At 34.3% G+C, this 18115-nt stretch overlaps 1 protein-coding gene across 1 annotated transcript in view; it reads right to left on the bottom strand.

The window, feature by feature from the left end:
• Adgrb3 (adhesion G protein-coupled receptor B3) overlaps positions 1–18115 on the bottom strand; it is a 687882-nt gene that overhangs the window by 35878 nt on the left and 633889 nt on the right. The window contains exons 21-24 of the mRNA XM_071613277.1: positions 16857–16923; positions 14165–14250; positions 8666–8764; positions 8195–8366 (exon numbers count right to left, since the gene is read on the bottom strand). Of these exons, the coding sequence (XP_071469378.1) occupies positions 8195–8366; positions 8666–8764; positions 14165–14250; positions 16857–16923 (424 nt within the window). The remainder of the gene's footprint in view (positions 1–8194; positions 8367–8665; positions 8765–14164; positions 14251–16856; positions 16924–18115) is intronic.

Raw genomic sequence — 18115 nt, forward strand, 5'->3', positions numbered from 1 at the left:
ATTATGCTGATGGAGAACAGATTTTTTTTTTTTTAAAGAGAGAGAGAATTTTTTAATATTTACTTTTTAGTTTTCAGTGGACACAATATCTTTATTTTATTTTTTTGTGGTGCTGAGGATCAAACCCAGCGCCCTGCGATGCCAGGCGAGCGCACTACCGCTTGAGCCACATCCCCAGCCCGAGAACAGAATTTTTAACAAAGCAAGTCCACAAAAATCTTGAAGATTTCAGGCAAATAGAAGCATAAGAAAATTAAAAATAAATCAAACAAGGTGGAATCTAGATCAGGCTGTGCCATGCTGAAATTAAAAACTTCTGTGCCAGTAGTCATGTTCATAACACTGGATAGTAATAGTTTTTGATTTATTATTTATGGAGAAGGAGTCATTTATTTTAGGTAACAATTTAATTAAAAGTGTGTTATTAGAGAATATCATTGTAACTCTGGATTCTTGTGCAATGAACACTTTTAAAAGCTTACTTGAGACCAGTAAATACAACTTTTAAATAAGCCTGTTTGGAACAATTAAATATTTAACATAAATTATGGCAGAGTTAATATTTAGATTTTAAGATTTCTTCTTATAATATTCTGCAATAGGTCTTTGACCTTAATTGGTGATCAGGCAGAGGGTTAAATATCTAGGAGTACAGTAAGAAACAGATATCTAACTACCTTTGGAAATGTAGGACACTTTTAAGGAAATCTGATGGCATGCTGTGAAATGAAGAAAAGAATGGCAAGAGACATCTTCAAAAATCAGATGAGGTGAAAACAATAAGTTATCAAGGTCGTCTGTTGAACACATCCAACTGTTCCCCACCAAAGTTGTTCTGACTGGCTCCAGCTGGGGGTCTGCTCTAAAAAAAAACGATGAAAGCTGTAAACCTTTCTTGTTGGGGATGGATTCCTGGATGAGACACCAGTTCAAAGGGGTTTGCAGGGGTGTCGCCCCGTCTCTCTCCCTGTGGGAGAGAGATTCAGTTTTTCTCAGCAGAAGCAAGCTGGAAGCTTCTCAATTGGTGCTCACTCCGAAAGGCAGCTGGCAGAGTGTCACTGTGAAAGTCGGTGCCAGATTTAGAGATTGCTGGGGAAGAGCACCAAACACTGTTTGGCAGCGTTGCAATTTAGAGAAACCTCGCAGGAAAGAATGCACAGCTTGAAATGGGCTCTGTATTTAGCTACCGAGCTGCTCAGACTCAAAAGCTTCACCTTTTTAAAAGGCAGTTTTACCTCAAGCTACTCTTCTTGACTTCTTATTCCAGAAAATCATTTAAACTGGTTTTATGGCTTTTCACATAATTTAATCATTACATGAATAAATTGTCCTCTGTTTCATATGCATGATGTCAATCAACATAAGCAGCATAAATGACTTTGCATCATTAAAATATTACTGGATTTTTCTCATAACAAAAGAGAAAAAAAAGAAGAAGCCATTTGCTGTATAATAAAGGATAAATATGAACTGCAGTCTCAAGTTTCAGTCCTAATGATTATTTATTGGAATCCTAAAGGATATATCACTTAGAATTTAAACTTGTTGCACCTTTTTAGTTTCAAAGTACTTTTTGTTATCAGTTTATTGGGTTGAAAACTTTGAATATTTCAAACAGATGATCTGGAAAAATTACAGTAGCATTTCCTTGGCATGCAAACATGAAAGGAAGAAAAGGGAAATGAGACTCCAGACTCCAGGACCTTGTGCCTTCATAGGTTGCACTTCCTTTGAGCCTTGTGCCACCCTCTTTGAGGCAGGTGTTATCCCAGTGTATAGCCAAGGGCCCTCAAACTTAGGAAGCTTAACTAACGTACTCAAGATCATAACAATAAGTGGCAGAGATGAAAATGAAACCAGGTCACTTGACTTGAAAGTTGGACTTCATTCCAAGGCACCACTTTGCCTCCACTGTTATGACTCACTGAACAAAGAACAGGATAGTTTAAAAGAAAGAAAGAACCAGAACAATTGTTTCCAAATGAACAGAAATTAAGCTGCTGTTCTGTAATCTTCTACCTTTTATGAGTTAGATAAAACATTAAAAAAATAAGAGGTAATGTGATAAGTTTTCATTTTATTCCTTTATTCAAAACATTGAATTTCCTGTTACTGGAGTAAAAATCTTGCCAAGTAGGATCTGGATCTTAAAGGAGAGGGAGGCAGGATTTGCCCATCTGCATGCCTGTATTCAGGTGCCACTTCCCACCACAGAGAGAAGCACCGTGCTGCTGCCCAGAGTGGAAACAGCTGAGAGGATAATAGGAGGCTCTGGGAGAAAGATTCAGGCTTAAAGCAAGCCATGGGTGGACGCTATGGGCGGGCATGCCAGGGTTTTCCATCTCTGGTATGACCTCTCCATGTCTGGGCTTGTTCACTGATGCCATCTTGCTCATCTGATTTCATGCTCTTGTTAACCTCGTAAGCTCTGAGTGAACTTGGAGAACCACACTAGAAGATTAAGATTGATGCCAATATTCATGATGTAATTACAATTATGATAAATCATGAAAGCCTAATCTGGGGAAGGTAGGACTTATCTTCCCCTGCCAATGAAATAGGCTGACTAGTGGGTGAAGGTAGAGATTTCTGGGAAATGGTTTAGTGGATTAATAGTATATTGTCCCACTTTATGTCATATTCATGTTACTGTTGAAAGGCCATCTTTGTGTTCCCACTCCCTATTCTGACAATATCCAGGTTTACTTTGATACCGCTAATCATTCTCCCACTTTAAAGCATGCATCCTATTTTATTGAAAACAAAACTACAAAAAAAATTTAAATTTTTTTTTAAAATTTTCAAATCAACCTGACAAAGAAAAAGCTCTTACTAACCCACTCTATGCTTTCTTAAGTTCTTGGACACACACAATTCTCTTCTGAGCAGGTTAAAAATGTTAAGATCAGTACCCTGACCTTCTGCCCTCTAGGCCACTTACTAACTCTCCAAAGTCTATTTAACTCTCTTCATGACACTACTTGGAGTAACCTCTTATCAAGGCCACTGAATGCTACTAACTAGGAAGCTCTAAAAAATGACTTAAAAATTCTGTCTTCAAGTCATCAGTATTATCTGGTGCTCAGGCATAGCTATTTTGGGGGAAAAAATGACTCCAGTGTCCAAATTAAATAATTTGCTTTATACTTCCATGTGCTTCATGTGGTCCCAGAGAAGACTCAGATGCCCTATCATTTACCAAAGGCTCCATTTCACAAAAACTATAAGCCTAGTAACCTCTGTCCATTTTCTTCTAATGGAAACCTCCTCCTTAATTCTCCAACCTCATTTTTTTTTTCCTCAGGGCCCAATTAAATTCTGAAGTCTCTATTATCCACTCCTTTGTCTTCAAAGACCAACTGAAAACACTGCCCCACTCCTCATTAAGGAAGGGCACAAAACTGCCTTTTTACACTGAATCACACCTAATCTCCCTGTGAGTGGTCAGGCTCTGAGGGCCACACAACCCTCCATCTGAAGTATATTACATGCAACATGGATTCTTTCCAAATTACTATTTACTTCATCACTGCATTCGTCCATCTGTTCTTTCTTTCTTTCCCTTCCTCCCTCCCTCCCTTCCTTCCTTCCTTCCTTCAGATATTAGGGATTGAACTCAGGGCCTTGCACATCCTAGGCAAGTACTCTACCACTATGCTACTTTGGGAGAATGTTGATTTTAGATTTGATAAGCAAGTATGCTTGCATTTTATACATTCACTATCATGTGCTTATAAATAATTTCATCTGTACTCTTTTGGAAATAATAATAGTGAATGGGAAATTGGTAAACAATTAAAAAATCAAAAGGTGGGTGGAAGGGTTAAGGAAGAAGAAAAAGAGAGGCAGAAAGAGAGTCAGAGAGAACAGTTCATGTTTATTTTAAGAATTTTGCTACAAAATCGCTTCACAGGTTTGGATGAAGGTTTTGGGACCTCATCTGGTGCATCTTAGACCTCCTGCCAGTGCTTGGGAAAAAGAAAAGAGAAGCTTGGCCCTATTACTGATGCTACAGAACAGCCACAGGATCCTCACACCCTGACACAACAAAATTATCCATTTAAGCACTTTGCTTTTTCTTTCCATTTAGTGAAAGGGTTTTATTGTAGCTTATTTTGTATCACAATCTTGTTATTTTCCCCCTCTGACATCAAGCTGTAAGATTGTCTTAGAGCCAGGCACAGCCAGAGACAGAGATGAGAAGAACGTGCAGGCACCAAGAAAGCGGTTTCCTAGCAACAGTAACTATTTCAAAGGTTTCATAACTCTTGTGTAGTCTCAATTTCCATAGCAATGTGGAGAATAGTAAATAGTATATGCGATTATTTGCTTAACCCAAATGAATTCTAATCAACAAATAATGATACATGCAAAACATCTTATTAACTTTACATATTATCCTTAAGATCTAGTTTTGTTGCTAAAAGTAGTATGTTGTGATAAATCAGATGGCTCAAAAATTTTAAATTCCTTTTTCCTCTTTTGGCTTTCTCTGTTTTTCAGAGGGATTTACTAAAGCAATTCAAAAGGTATTCCAGAAGAAGAAACTGCATTTTGAAGAGAAAAATTTCATGGAATTTAAGTGTTAAGATGTCATGTCTGGAGATCAGAACAAACAGCTATGCAAATATTCAAATTGCTTTTAAAAAGAATAAGTGGAATATAATTGAGTTGGCAGTGCCAGTGTGATCCTTTCTCTCTTCTTTCCTGATTAGAAATTATTTTAGTTTTAAAATTGGACCCACTAAAAGCAAGGGCACATTTCAAATAAATTTGGCTCCATACACAGCACATTCAAAATGCTATGATTTCAGTGTTTCTTCTTTAACTACAAGGCTTTCTTCCAACCTCCTCCTCAGAAAGATTCCACAAGCAAATATAGGTACAGCCTCTTGAATTCATATTGAAACAACCATTAGAGACTAAAAAGGACCAAATTATGTTAGAGTGTGTCAGAAATACATAGAAATATGTCTATATGACTCTAGTGCCTAAATCAGAAAGTAGTATTTTCTTACATCGCTTATATATTTTAAGAAAGAAAAATCCATATGAATTAATTGTGATATTGTGAAGAAAATCTCTTAAAGTGAAAAAGCAGTAGAGGAAAAAAATGGCATTCTTAGGGTCTCCTGTAGATTATCAAGATGATTGAGAATAGTTAATTTTGACCCATATTTTATAGGCATCTACCTATTCCAATTGCTTTGGTGTATTTTAATGGACTTACTATTTCATAACATGTCGCTGGAGACACAGGGGACATGGAAGAGGCTTCTGTTTCTTAGGCTGTGGTCAATGCTAGTAACCAGAAGTATTACCAGATAGACCTATTGCTAGTGCCAGGCAGTGCACATGTAGTGGGTCAAAAGGGACCTCTGGGATGCAAAGAGGCCTCCTGTGACAAGTTCCATGGGTATGTGAAATTCTTTTAAACAAAAATCTTTTCATTTTCAGTAATGAAATTCCTCTTAAGAATTCTGAAGGACACTTTCCCTACAACTGAAATCTGTTCATGTATAGCAGTGTTACAAGGTATTTTTCAAGTTCAAAAAAAGAAAAAAAGATGTGTCATTTCAGTGTTGGAATTAAAGAGTGTTATGACGTTATGCTACTAATTTATCAGCTACAAAAATTATTCAATTTGAACTAATCTTTAAAAATGCAACAATAACAGAGATGATATCTATATTTTTATTCCCCATTAATGAATAAAACATGTATTTACAGATATCTACTTCAGCAGAGACATTTATTCTATGATTTGATTTAATTGCCCTTAAATCATGTTTTTGACAGTTAATAGTCTAATTAGGAAGTATGGAAAAGTTCTGATGGAAATGAAGGATTTTTGTGCCAAATATTTTTCTTCATGTAAGCAGCAAAAACTTGATAATAAGCCATCATAATGTCTGTCACTTAAAAATCTGCATATTTTGATTATCTCCTAAGACTATCTAGAAATCGTATTTATGAAGAAAAAGGAAGCTTATTTAAAGATGGGGTACATTCCTCCTCCTTAATACCTAAGGTATTAATGCCATCTGAAAATTGCATATAGGTATGTCATGCTCCTCACTTAAAGCCTGTAACAGTTCATCCTTAATTGTCCATTAAAAATGAATTATGTGTCTATTTATTTAGCATAAGTCTATTACTTAAATAGAGATAATATTAATACAGACGTTGTAATTAGAAAAGACCACAACCTAAATTATCATTTAACTTTATTTTAGTTTTTACTCCTTTGGTACGTAGCTCAATATTTGGAAGATTTTAATGCTGACATTCTAAATTTGTGATGAGAGTACTCAGGTCTGTAAGTAAGTAAGGTCTGTAAATTATTTCAGAATTTCCAAATGATGAAACAGCCTCTCCCCTTGCAGGATAAACTCATACTTCATCTGTTTTCTCTGTTTTTTTTTTTCTCACAAAATGGCTTTAGAATACACCTGTGGGTATATTGCTGACATCTGTATCTTCCTGAAATAGTACAGAAATATTGTTCTCCCCACCTGGTAAATCAGGTTAAAGCCTTTGGTTGCCTTCACACCTCATTGTACAAACTATGTGGTGTGTACTCACATGCACAGTTATCTCTTTGCAAGGTGCACATCATAATAAACTTCTCAAACAAGCCAAATAATGCAAAATGACAGAGTAGACCATTTTCTCAGAATCACTAGCATGGCACGGTGTCAATGTGTTCTTCAGTCACCACTCATCCCCAGAGTAAAATGCTAAAATGACTCATAAACCTTGTAAATACTGTGTCAGTGCTTGAAAGCATTCAGAATAATTTTCACCCTGGTTGGAAAACAACATTTTATTCCTAATCAACTCAAGTCTGCAATCTTTCACTGTCCTGGGTGGATTTGGTGTCAGTGTCTCTACTCATGAAGAATAACTTCTTCCCTCACTGCTGACAAGAAACTTCAGCCATGATGTAGAGAAATGCTATGATTGTAGGTGTACAATTCTAGGAACAAATAATTATTGCCTATCATGCCCCACTAGGTACATTCTTTTGTATTTTCTGAACATAAACATCCATATCAAAATCATTAATCTTTATTAACTTTAACCACAATTTAGAGACAAAAGAACTATCCAATAATCTTCAACATTTTATAGTAAAAATAAATTTAGTTAATATGAGAAATGAGAATGTGTTGTATGTAGAAGCATGAAATATCAGTGTATTATTTATTTATGAACACTGCCAATCAACCATAAGCCACCTTCCCTCTCATGCACCAGTTTCTCTAACAGATCTATCTCATTCCACATAGCATCTCTTGAATCTTCTCTCCCTGGTTCTTGGTACCTCTGGCTGTGAGTTCTTTAGCACAGACCCACACATTTTAGAGTGCCAGGGGCGCTCCTGAACTATTCCTTAAAGCTTCTCTCCAGCTTTGACTCTTAAGAAATCCCCATTGCTTGGAGTATTACTCTGCATTAAAAAATGACAAAATCATAGAATTTGCAGGGAAATGGATGGCACTAGAGCAGATTATGCTAAGTGAAGCTAGCCAGTCCCTAAAAAACAAATGCCAAATGTCTTCTTTGATATAAGGAGAGTAACTAAGAACAGAGTAGGGACGAAGAGCATGAGAAGAAGATTAACATTAAACAGAGATGAGAGGTGGGAGGGAAAGGGAGAGAAAAAGGAAATTGCATGGAAATGGAAGGAGACCCTCAGGGTTATACAAAAGAACATACAAGAGGAAATGAGGGGAGAGGGAAAAATAATACAAGGGGGAGAAATGAAGGTCAGTAGAGGGTAGAGAGAGAAGAGGGGTGGGGAGGGGAGGGGAGGGGGGATAGTAGAGGATAGGAAATGTAGCAGAATACAACAGACACTAGTATGGCAATATGTAAATCAATGGATGTGTAATTGATGTGATTCTGCAATCTGTATATGGGCTAAAAATGGGAGTTCACAACCCACTTGAAGAAAAGTGTGAAAGATGATATATCAAGAACTCTGTAATGTTTTGAACAACCAACAATAAAAAAAAAAAATAAAATTTTGCATACAAATAAAAAAAAAAAAAGAAATCCCCATTGCTTAAGATAATGTGGTAAGACCAGCTTCAATCTGAAAATCAAGATATTACAATAAAATATTATACTTTTTAGCATATATCTTTCAATTATCACTCATCTCTTGCACAACAATCACATTTCTCACCTCTCTCCGAAGAATGCAGTGGACCATGACTATAACAAAGCCTTGCAATGAATCAAACACAGCAAAAAGTATTTGAAACAATATGGAGCGTTTATCTGTCATGGCCAGAACTGCAGACATCCATGTCAGAGCCAGAAGGGGCAACACCACACAAGAGCTCCAAAGAGAGGCCCTGTTGAGAGACAAAGCAACATTACGTAGCTGCATGTCATGCCCCAGGCCATAACCAAACCCCCGTTCAACATAGCATTCTTATATGTGGCACCAAGACTATTAACTTGGAAACCACAAAGCAGATAACATTTGAGAGTTTTATTTATTCTTTTATACACTATCCCACATAGTTATAAAGGTAGTTGCCAATTACAAATATTTAAGTATTAGCAAACACTATTTTATTTTTCATCATAGCATTTTCTCACATGCACTGTAAAGATTTGTAACAAGAAGATGTAAATGATTGGGACTAACATGGCGTTACTGGCGGTGGTGGCTGACAAAGCTGTTGTTGAAACTACTCCACACTTGGCACATTTGAGCGTCAAACCGCTATGAGGCTCACTCATCTGACTGCAAACAAACAGAACACCCACAAAAAGAACAAAATATTGAATTGTCACCAAAAAAAGTTGCTGCTGAAAGTAAGCTTTAAATACGATTTCATACAGAAAAGTATACTTATCGAAGATGAAAGCTCTAGATTGTTTTAAAGACGCATTTTTACTACAATTTATCTTTGTAACATTTACCTCTTAACAATCTGGGCCTTTCTTGCATGCAAAGCATATTTCCATCATTTACACCATAAATATCCCTATCAAAATTGCCCAACACTGAGATTAACATAAGCATGTGCTTGTGTAGACATATAGCAAAAACCCTTTATTCAGACCTCTGGTACTCAAACATGTGAGGACTCCTAGCTTCAAGGACTTTCATTGTTGTTTGCAAAAGGTACACTTATCAATTAAAGCCCCCTGAGACATTAACCTCAGAAGCCCACATAGGGGCATGCATTACATATAGAAATAATACATATATATAGCACATAATATGTATGTTAGGAGTCTTCAATTGTAGAAGAAAGTTTTTCTCTCAACAACTTTGTTCTTTGAGATTTCCTGTAGCATCAATGTACTATCCATATTTTAGGATGATCTGAATATAGGGGCTGATGAAACATTAGTTGATAATAAAAAGAATGGTAGTTTTCTTTTTTAATAAAATACATTTAATATATCTGAAGTTCACAATTTTCTTTCTGAACATTTATTATAGGCTCCAATATTACAGCATTTAAATGGTCTATTCTGGTCTAGGAGACTTCATGTGTAAATTCAGATTCCATTTACTACATCACAGAAACAAATTATACTACACAGAAAATTTGACATGCATTTTGCTTAAGAAAAGCATCCCTTGAAAAATAATTTTATTAGAACATAAATTTCTTGAGAAAAACAAATAAAAATTCCTTGAATAGAAATCCAAAACACCTTGAAATTTTTTTTTGTGGTGTACTTCTTTAAGTCTATTCCAATGTGGTGCCTATGTCTAAAATATGACTGCCCTATGGGTTTTTTAATTATTTATAGTAGAGTTGCATATATATGTATATATAATTATTTAAATATATATAATTATTTAAAAGAAACCAGACATTCCAAATTATAAGCATCTCAAGGGGCAGAAGAGAGAAAATGTTAAGATACTTACAGTTTGGAATGTCGAATTTCTTTTAAATAAGTATACTCATTTATGGATAGCCCTTAGATTAGATAATAAATATGAAAAATATAGCTTGATCAGCAGATCTCATGAGGAAATAAAAAAAAGACATCAGAGTTGGGGGTAAGGGAATATGATACTAAATTACACATCTAAATCACTCATCTCTTGCTTTACTGAGTCAACCCAAGGCATATGTACCCAAACCAGTCACATGTACCTAAACTTCTCAAATAATATATAAGAGATAATCTGTCTAGTTTAGTTTACAAATGGTTAAGTGAGCATGCCACAGTGCTTGAAACTGCACCCAAAGGAGCACCTAGATTGGTGTTAACCCAGTGGTTGCACACAGCAGTTCACCTGGCCCCATCCCCAAATACTAATTTGAGGAAACTCATGCACCTGTTTTTCTTGAAAGTCCATAGATTATACCAGCGAATGAGCAAAAATGAGCACCACTGCTCTAGATATACATTGAGCTTCTTTAATCATCTTAAATTTGATGATATTGATATTTCAAAGGCATGGATTACTCCCTTATTGTTTTTGTTATTACAGAGGATGAGTTATTTGATGTTGTGCTTCTAACATGGATATGGCTATTTCTCAATTTAAAGACATTTTGCTCTGGTTTCTAAACCAAGACTAAAAAGTCAAAAGTGATTTAAAAAAATGATTTCAAGTACCCAATACAGCAAGTATTTTAGCCCTGAAAACTGTGATTTAACCTAAGCATTGGCTTTCCTGATTACAAATTGAAACTAGTATTCAATATGCTTATTTGTCTTTATTTGAGGCTGACTGAAAGGTCTACATATACTTTCCTTGTAGCAAACTGTTAAAAACTGTGCTGGATGCTAATTTTTTGGACAGCTTTGATACTCTTACTAGATGTGAATGGAATAGATGAATGGTAAATTACCTTGGGAAATGTAATGATTTTTTCCTAGTTTACATTACTTTACAGAACTGATATAATATGAAGAACACATAGTCTATATGGTAGATCAAGTAGCTTCAATGAAAAATAGAATCTTTTTTCTTTGTTACAATGGAAATTATGCATTTATAAAATAAAACATTCAATTAGTTATATAAAAAAAAGGAGTTGAACTGCCCATACATTCCAGTGTAACCAGGGCACCAGGGCAGGAATACAGTTGCTTTATTACTCCTCTTCCAAAGAGTTCTGCCAGTTCCTATAATTACTATGGGTCTTGAAATGTACAGGTTGTAATTCCCTTCCCAATTTTATTTAATATTTTATTTAGGATTTTTTTATTTGATTTGTTTATTTTAATACTCTAACAGGTTACCTAAAAAGAAAATTTCCCCTCCATCTCCATTTGGAAAAATCTCATGAAATTTGTTAAGGATTCTGCTAAATTAACTTCCTAAATTCAGGTAGATAAGATGACACAGAAAGTTCCACTGCAGAAAAATACAGAAAACTAAACTTACTTTTTAAGATATTATAAAAAGACACACAGGGTTTTTTCTTACTCTTATTCTTTCCAATTATAATTTTATATATGAAATATATTGTAAATTCATAATAATCCCCACCTTGGTAAATATATTTTAGGCATTAGAAATATTTAATATGTTTGGGGTTTTATAAAACTTGTCAAGCTATTGAATTATTTATTAAACATTTTCTCACACATTCTTTTATAAATACTTATTGAGTACAAACTATATACTTTGCTGTTTAATAAGAAGTGATTATAAAAAATAAGAAAAGAGAAAAAGTATTAGAAAAAAATGGAAGAAGGAATGTCTGGGTCCTAGCTTCAATTTTAAATAACAACACAGTTTCAAAAGATATGTTTGATATTTTTGTATATTCAAACAACCTGAAAAGGACAATTTTTACAATTATGGAAGTCAATTATTAAGTCAGGTAGGTTCTAGTCAACATTTCTTTAAGTTAGTTGTGATTATTTGTTTTTCACTCAAGTCTTTTTTTTTTTTTTTATTTAAATTTTTCACTCAACTCTTTATTATTGTCCTAACTGCTTTTACATCCATTTCTTGTTAAGTTTACCTTTAATCATACTTTGGAATATAGAACAAATTTTAATCCATATTTACTTATGACAAAATAGCATTTTATATTTAAGAATCTTTTTTAAAACTTAGTCATTAATTTGATAGCTCTTTCTGACTTTGGACAGTAATCAGCATCCTACTCTGGTCATGTAAGTTACCAACACTTCTTTGTCTCTAGTAGCATCCTTTGAACCAGAAGATCCTCACTCAGTTTTGCCCATAAGACATATGTGATGTCGAAGAAAATTTTTAGAATTAGAGGCATTAAAATTATAATGGTCATAGTTAATTTGTAGATTGATATGGATTTTTTCTAAATGCATAATACAACAAGGTTGCCATTCCTTCTAAACTTATATTATCTCTTACAAAGAGCTAAGTGAAACAAACTAGGCATTACATTAAATGAGAACATAAATACTGTGATAATTAAATGAGAACATAAATACTGACTAATAATCTAATAAATCCTCAGCATTGTACTCATTTTGATTATCTCATCTTTTTCTGACCTCACTATATAAATGATGAAATCATAGATCCCTGGTTGATAGTCAGGGAGTTTTGAAAACACACATCCACTTTCACTTCCTTATTTCATTGTGAAATGAGGAATAGCCACTGTTGAGTAATGTTTCTTATTTGTCAGATCCTCTAATGAATAGTTTATACACATTATATTCCATATGCTTTATGAGGCAAAAGCTATTGTTCCCATTGAACAGATGAGGAGACCGAGCTACATGCAAAAAGATGAAGTAACATGCCCAAAGACAGACACACACAGAGGTAGCAAATTGCAGAGCTGAATATTGAATATGGTTTTGATTCGAAGCCTTATCCTAAGCACTTAAACCAACCCCAACTATTTTGTTTAAATTATGTAAGTTTATACCATCATAGCAGAGCTGAGTTTCTATACCCAGTAGTCAGTATGATCAATTTATTCTTATGATTAATTTGGACTTAAATTTCAACCATATGTGGCAGATTAACAACAATAATCTTGTGAAAGGTTCATGTCCAAGTATCTAGACTAAGTAGAAGCCTTTCTATTTAAGGATGCCATGGGACTAATCCGTAGTGCAATTGTCTCTGAGAAGTGACCCTCCCTCGAGAAGGAACTCCAATGATGTTTTTTTTTATTCCACTGCAGTTTCAATGTTCGATATGAATAACATTAAAATTTTATATTGAAAGCCATTAGAGTTGGCTATTTACTAGTTTAGATACTTGGTCTATCTTACCTTATAAATCATTGCATAGATTGTAAAAACCAAAGGATTTAAAGCTCTCATCAGGAGCCAATCAAATACTGTCACTATTAAATAATACCCTAAATTATTTAAAAAACAAACTATTACATAGACAAGTTTTCAATGTTGATGCCATTTAACAGAAAGGTGAAAACTATAAACTTTATAGACACAGGGGGAAAATTAAAGGCATTAGTATTTCATTCAAGTTTCTATAAATGTTTATGATGAGGTGATGATGTAACCTTGAAAAGGTGCTATCAATCTGCATATGAATGTTAAGTCATTTGATAGGGAGATACTGTAATAACAGCAAAATTAAGGTAGATCCTTTTCTAAATTTTATAAGTGGTTAAAATATGCAAGTGAAAATTATGAATAGCTCTTGCTAGCAAATTAGGGTCAAAATCATGTCATAAAGAATGAAAATATAAGACAAGAATAACATTTGACTAGGTAATTCTCTTAAGTGAAGACTTTTTTTTCTGGTATCTACAATTAATCAAAGAAAATGCAGTATTATTGTACTATTTGGGTTTGCTTGTCCTAGCTCAGTCATGTCACATAGTGACACTGTGTTCCATCTACCCTCCTGTACTTTGTGACCAAAAGTAGAAGGGCTTTGAAAATCCTTACTTAAGGACAACTATTTTAAGTCCAGCCTTCCTGAACATTTAATCTTCTTAACTGACAAGCTGGCAACACAGTCAAATAAACCTAGACTTTCTTAATAATCTGTTAAATCATTTTGAGATTTTTGGTCATATTACTTAAGAAGAGAACATTAGAAACATTAGGCACAATCCACCAGACACACTGGGACATCAAGAACAGAATTTGAGGCACAGTCAAATGCAGTCAACAAGGATTTGGAATTGGATTATGATATTCACTGGCAAAGAACCTTCAAAATCCACCAATTGCAGCTTACCCGGCTCTGTGTTTGAGCTTTTTATCTAGGATCCCATCTCTGGAAACAAGTTTATTAAATACCAAAATGCCAATCACCATGTTGACCTGTCAAACAGAAACAAAGTTGACCTTTCAATAATTTTGAAGGGAATTCGGTCTCTGTTTTATCAATTTAAAACCACTGTAGAGTTCTATAGTCACAAAAGTAGTGATATTAAGCACTTCTCAAACCTTTTAATTAAGTGCATAAAGGCATATAGAACAATTTAACAGTGGTGTGTTACTGTAAGTTTTAAAGTACACCAAGTACTTTAATTCCTATGATTTGCAGTTAACACTGGGGAAATTAACCTTCAATTGCCTTACTTTTAAATGGTACCATACTATATCAATTTGGCATTATTTTTTGAAAAAAACTTAAATAAAATCAATTGGCTTAATGAGTTTTACCCTACGCTTAAGAGCTAAAAGATTTTGCATCTCAGGGCGTGAGGCTAGGGTGAGCTGTGGGAAACCAAGAGTGCTAAGCAGGGAATACAGAATGACCACATTCCTCACACTGGGTAGCTGTTCCCTCTTGTGGGATGGGAAAAGTGTTGTTGCACTATTTTTCCAGGCAAGAGAAAGCCTTTTCAGCTATCTAGAACCTTTAGGGGACAGAGAGCATCAATTCTTAAAATACTGTCTAGTGAGCATTGCTCATCAATTCCTTTCCAAGGCTCTTACTCTCACTTAAAAGTCCTTTTGCATTAAGACAGCTGAAATGAAAATTTTCTTTCTCAAGTTAGGTTGTAAAAAGCCACACAGACAAACATCTGTTTGTAGCAGCAGTATATCATGATAGGCACCCTTGGTTTTCTAACCTATCAATACCTCTTGATAAAGGAAACCCGTCCAATGGGGAAACCAAAATAATCAAGGAAAAGTACGGTTTTTTTTTTCCTTTTGTTTTCCTTGCCTCTCACCCTCCATGATCCCTGAGCAATAGAATATCAATGTAATCCTGGCCTCTCTGCCATTGCAAATGGTGAATATAAAGCTGAAATCTGTTAAATTGTTGTTGTAAAGAAGAGTCAAAGCACATCTGTTAAGTAGGGACTTAGGAGGTGTCTCTCTTCACTGACAAGATAGCAGTTAATCAAGAGAACACTTATTCATCTTTGTACTTCTCATTATTTGCACTAAGAGAAAATGTACATTCCACGGATTCTGTTAATTTACAACTTACTCAGGAGGGAATTTATGACTACTCCAAAGGCCTTTCTTTGGTGTTTCAATTATACACATACTCTTTATTTCTTCATTTTAGGGTTATATGTATATTAACCTAGTAGCTTAGGGAAATGTTTCTATTGATTAAATAAAAATTCAAAGCAGCAGACAAAAATGTGTCTAATGGTTTTGATTTCCCTGTGGTCTTCTCTAACATCATGCCTAGAGTGTTTTTATCCCTCCCCCCCTTAGAAAACAGGAACGATTTCCTCTCCTTCCTACAGCTTAGAGGAGGGAGAACAAACTTGAAAGGAAGAAAACTCAAATATCAGAGTTAAGAAAAATGTCATGAGCTTCCAATTTTTTGAATTAATTTTTCAAGCCAAACAGTAATTTTCCAACTAGAATTCTAATTGTACAGTGATATGAATCATTGTATTTAATGAAGACCATTTCTTTCCTCTTTTATTATATCCAGATATTGTCTAGACAAGTAATATTTATAATTAATAACCTCAGAGAGAGAGAAATTGGTAGGGAATTTCACATTACCATAATTAAAAGATTTAAGGCTGGACACAGTGGCACATGCTTATAATCCCAGTGACTCAGGAGACCGGGGCAGGAGGATTTCAAGTTCAAAGTCAGCCTCAGCAACTTAGTGAAACCCTAAGCGACCTTATCTCAATAAAAATAATAGAAAAGGTTGGGTATATGGTTCAGTGGTTAAGCACACCAGGTTCAATCCCTGGTACCAAAAAAAAAAAAAAAATTAAGGATTTAAGGAAGTGTTTTGTGATTCCAAGGAGAATCAATTGGCTAAATGTTTCTTTTTTTTTTTTTTTTTCCCCTATGTTTAAGAGCCAGGGAACATCAGAAATATCTGGAGATGTTTTGATTGCCATAACTAGAGGATGCTACAGGAATGTGCAAGGTAGAGGAGAGGGATGTTGCTAAACATCCTAAAATACACAAGACAGACCCCACATCAAAGAAATATCCAGTCCAAAATATCAGTATCATTGAGGTTAAGAAATATATTTGATATTTGGTAGTAACAGCCTTGAAGAAATCTCCCTATTAATAACTATATATACTGTACCAATAGTAAAAAGGTAATAAATGATAATAAATAATGAGGCTCTATATTTTGTTTTTTTTTTTTTATTTTTTTAATTTTTATTGTGGGTTGTTCAAAACATTACAAATTGAGGCTCTATATTTTGAAGAGTAAGAATTAATTAAAACTCAAAGTTCTTCACAAGTCTAAAATGACTGTAAGAGAAATACCATACTCCCCAATTTAATATTCTTCAGTATTTAAAATATGAATATTTAGAGTATTAAAGAACTGAAAGCAATTGATATTCAAAGCACAGTAACAGTTCATTGAACATTAAAATTTGTGCACAGCAAATACTTTATCAAAATTGCCACTCTAATTGAACCAAATTAAGTCTTCCGGCTAAGAAAGTAAATAAGTAGTTTTCAATGTTTACCAGGACAACAGCGGCTGCAGGTCCAACAAAAGCATACAGCAGCCCTCCTTCAAGAGAAAGCCAGCAGCTGAAATAACATTAGAGAAAAACTAACAGAAATTAGTGATAAGTATCAGACCACAAAAGCATGATACAAGTAATTTATACATTTGGCCCTGAAATGCTGACACCTTTCAAAGATTTGTAATTAAGAAAATAACTACATAGAAGATGAAGAAAAAGCTACAATTGGAGCTTTTTCAATTGAGATATACTGTGGACCTCTCACTGAGGAGAAATTTCTGTTATAAGGCCTTACTTTCAAACAGTTTATACATTTTAGACAAATTACTCTTATGAGATTTCTGCATTTACTTTCATTATAAAGGTTATTATTACTTAAAAATTACAAAATGCTATTTTATTTTCCTTATGGAAAAATTTTAAAATATAATTTAAAGCAAGAACAGTATGTTTGTAGAGTCTTAGATGTGCTATTTACCTGTTTTTCCTTGAGTCCATTGAGATATCAGGAGAAATTGGTTTAAAAGACATTATTACAGGAAGTAGATAATCTATAGTTGTATGCTTTATTCTTTTAATTTTACTGTTTCCAAGACTACTAAGAAAACTCACTATTGATAATTTTTTGAACAAAAATAAGTACAACTATGTTTGTTTCAAGGACTAAATTCATGAAGAGATGTCAATTTGCATTGAGAGAGATAGGACCCACATGGGTGAACTCAGAGACTGAAAGTTCAGTCTCTTGCAGCAGAAGGCAATGAAGGGGCCATAGGGCTCAACCCTGGAGGCTCTGCAGGTGACATATCTGCACATTCACTTTCCAGGAGAATAGACATGAGGAAAGTGTGAGGGACTATTTTTACACTGCTGATGTAGAGCCATGCCCACAATTTCATGCACCTGGTTTTTACACTACTTTTTCTCCATCCACAAAATTGGTGAGCTGCTTTCAAAAATGAAATTAGGACAGGGGATATGGCTCAGTGGTAAAGCTTGCTTGCATGCATGAGGCCCTGGTTCAATTTCCAACACAGCAGAGCAACAATAACAAAAAGTAGCATTATACAACAACTGTTCTACATCTGTTAGAACAAAAAACTATATTGATTGTGGTGATAGTAACATGAAATGCATTTGTTAAGACACATATAACTGTATAGTTAATAGGATAAATGTTACTTTATATAAATTAAATCTTAATTTATACCTTGTTCAATTTATACCTGTATATAATTTAGACCTTAATTTATAAT

The sequence above is a fragment of the Marmota flaviventris genome, chromosome 6 (assembly GCF_047511675.1).
Source record: "Marmota flaviventris isolate mMarFla1 chromosome 6, mMarFla1.hap1, whole genome shotgun sequence".
In the NCBI taxonomy this organism is placed as follows: domain Eukaryota; kingdom Metazoa; phylum Chordata; class Mammalia; order Rodentia; family Sciuridae; genus Marmota; species Marmota flaviventris.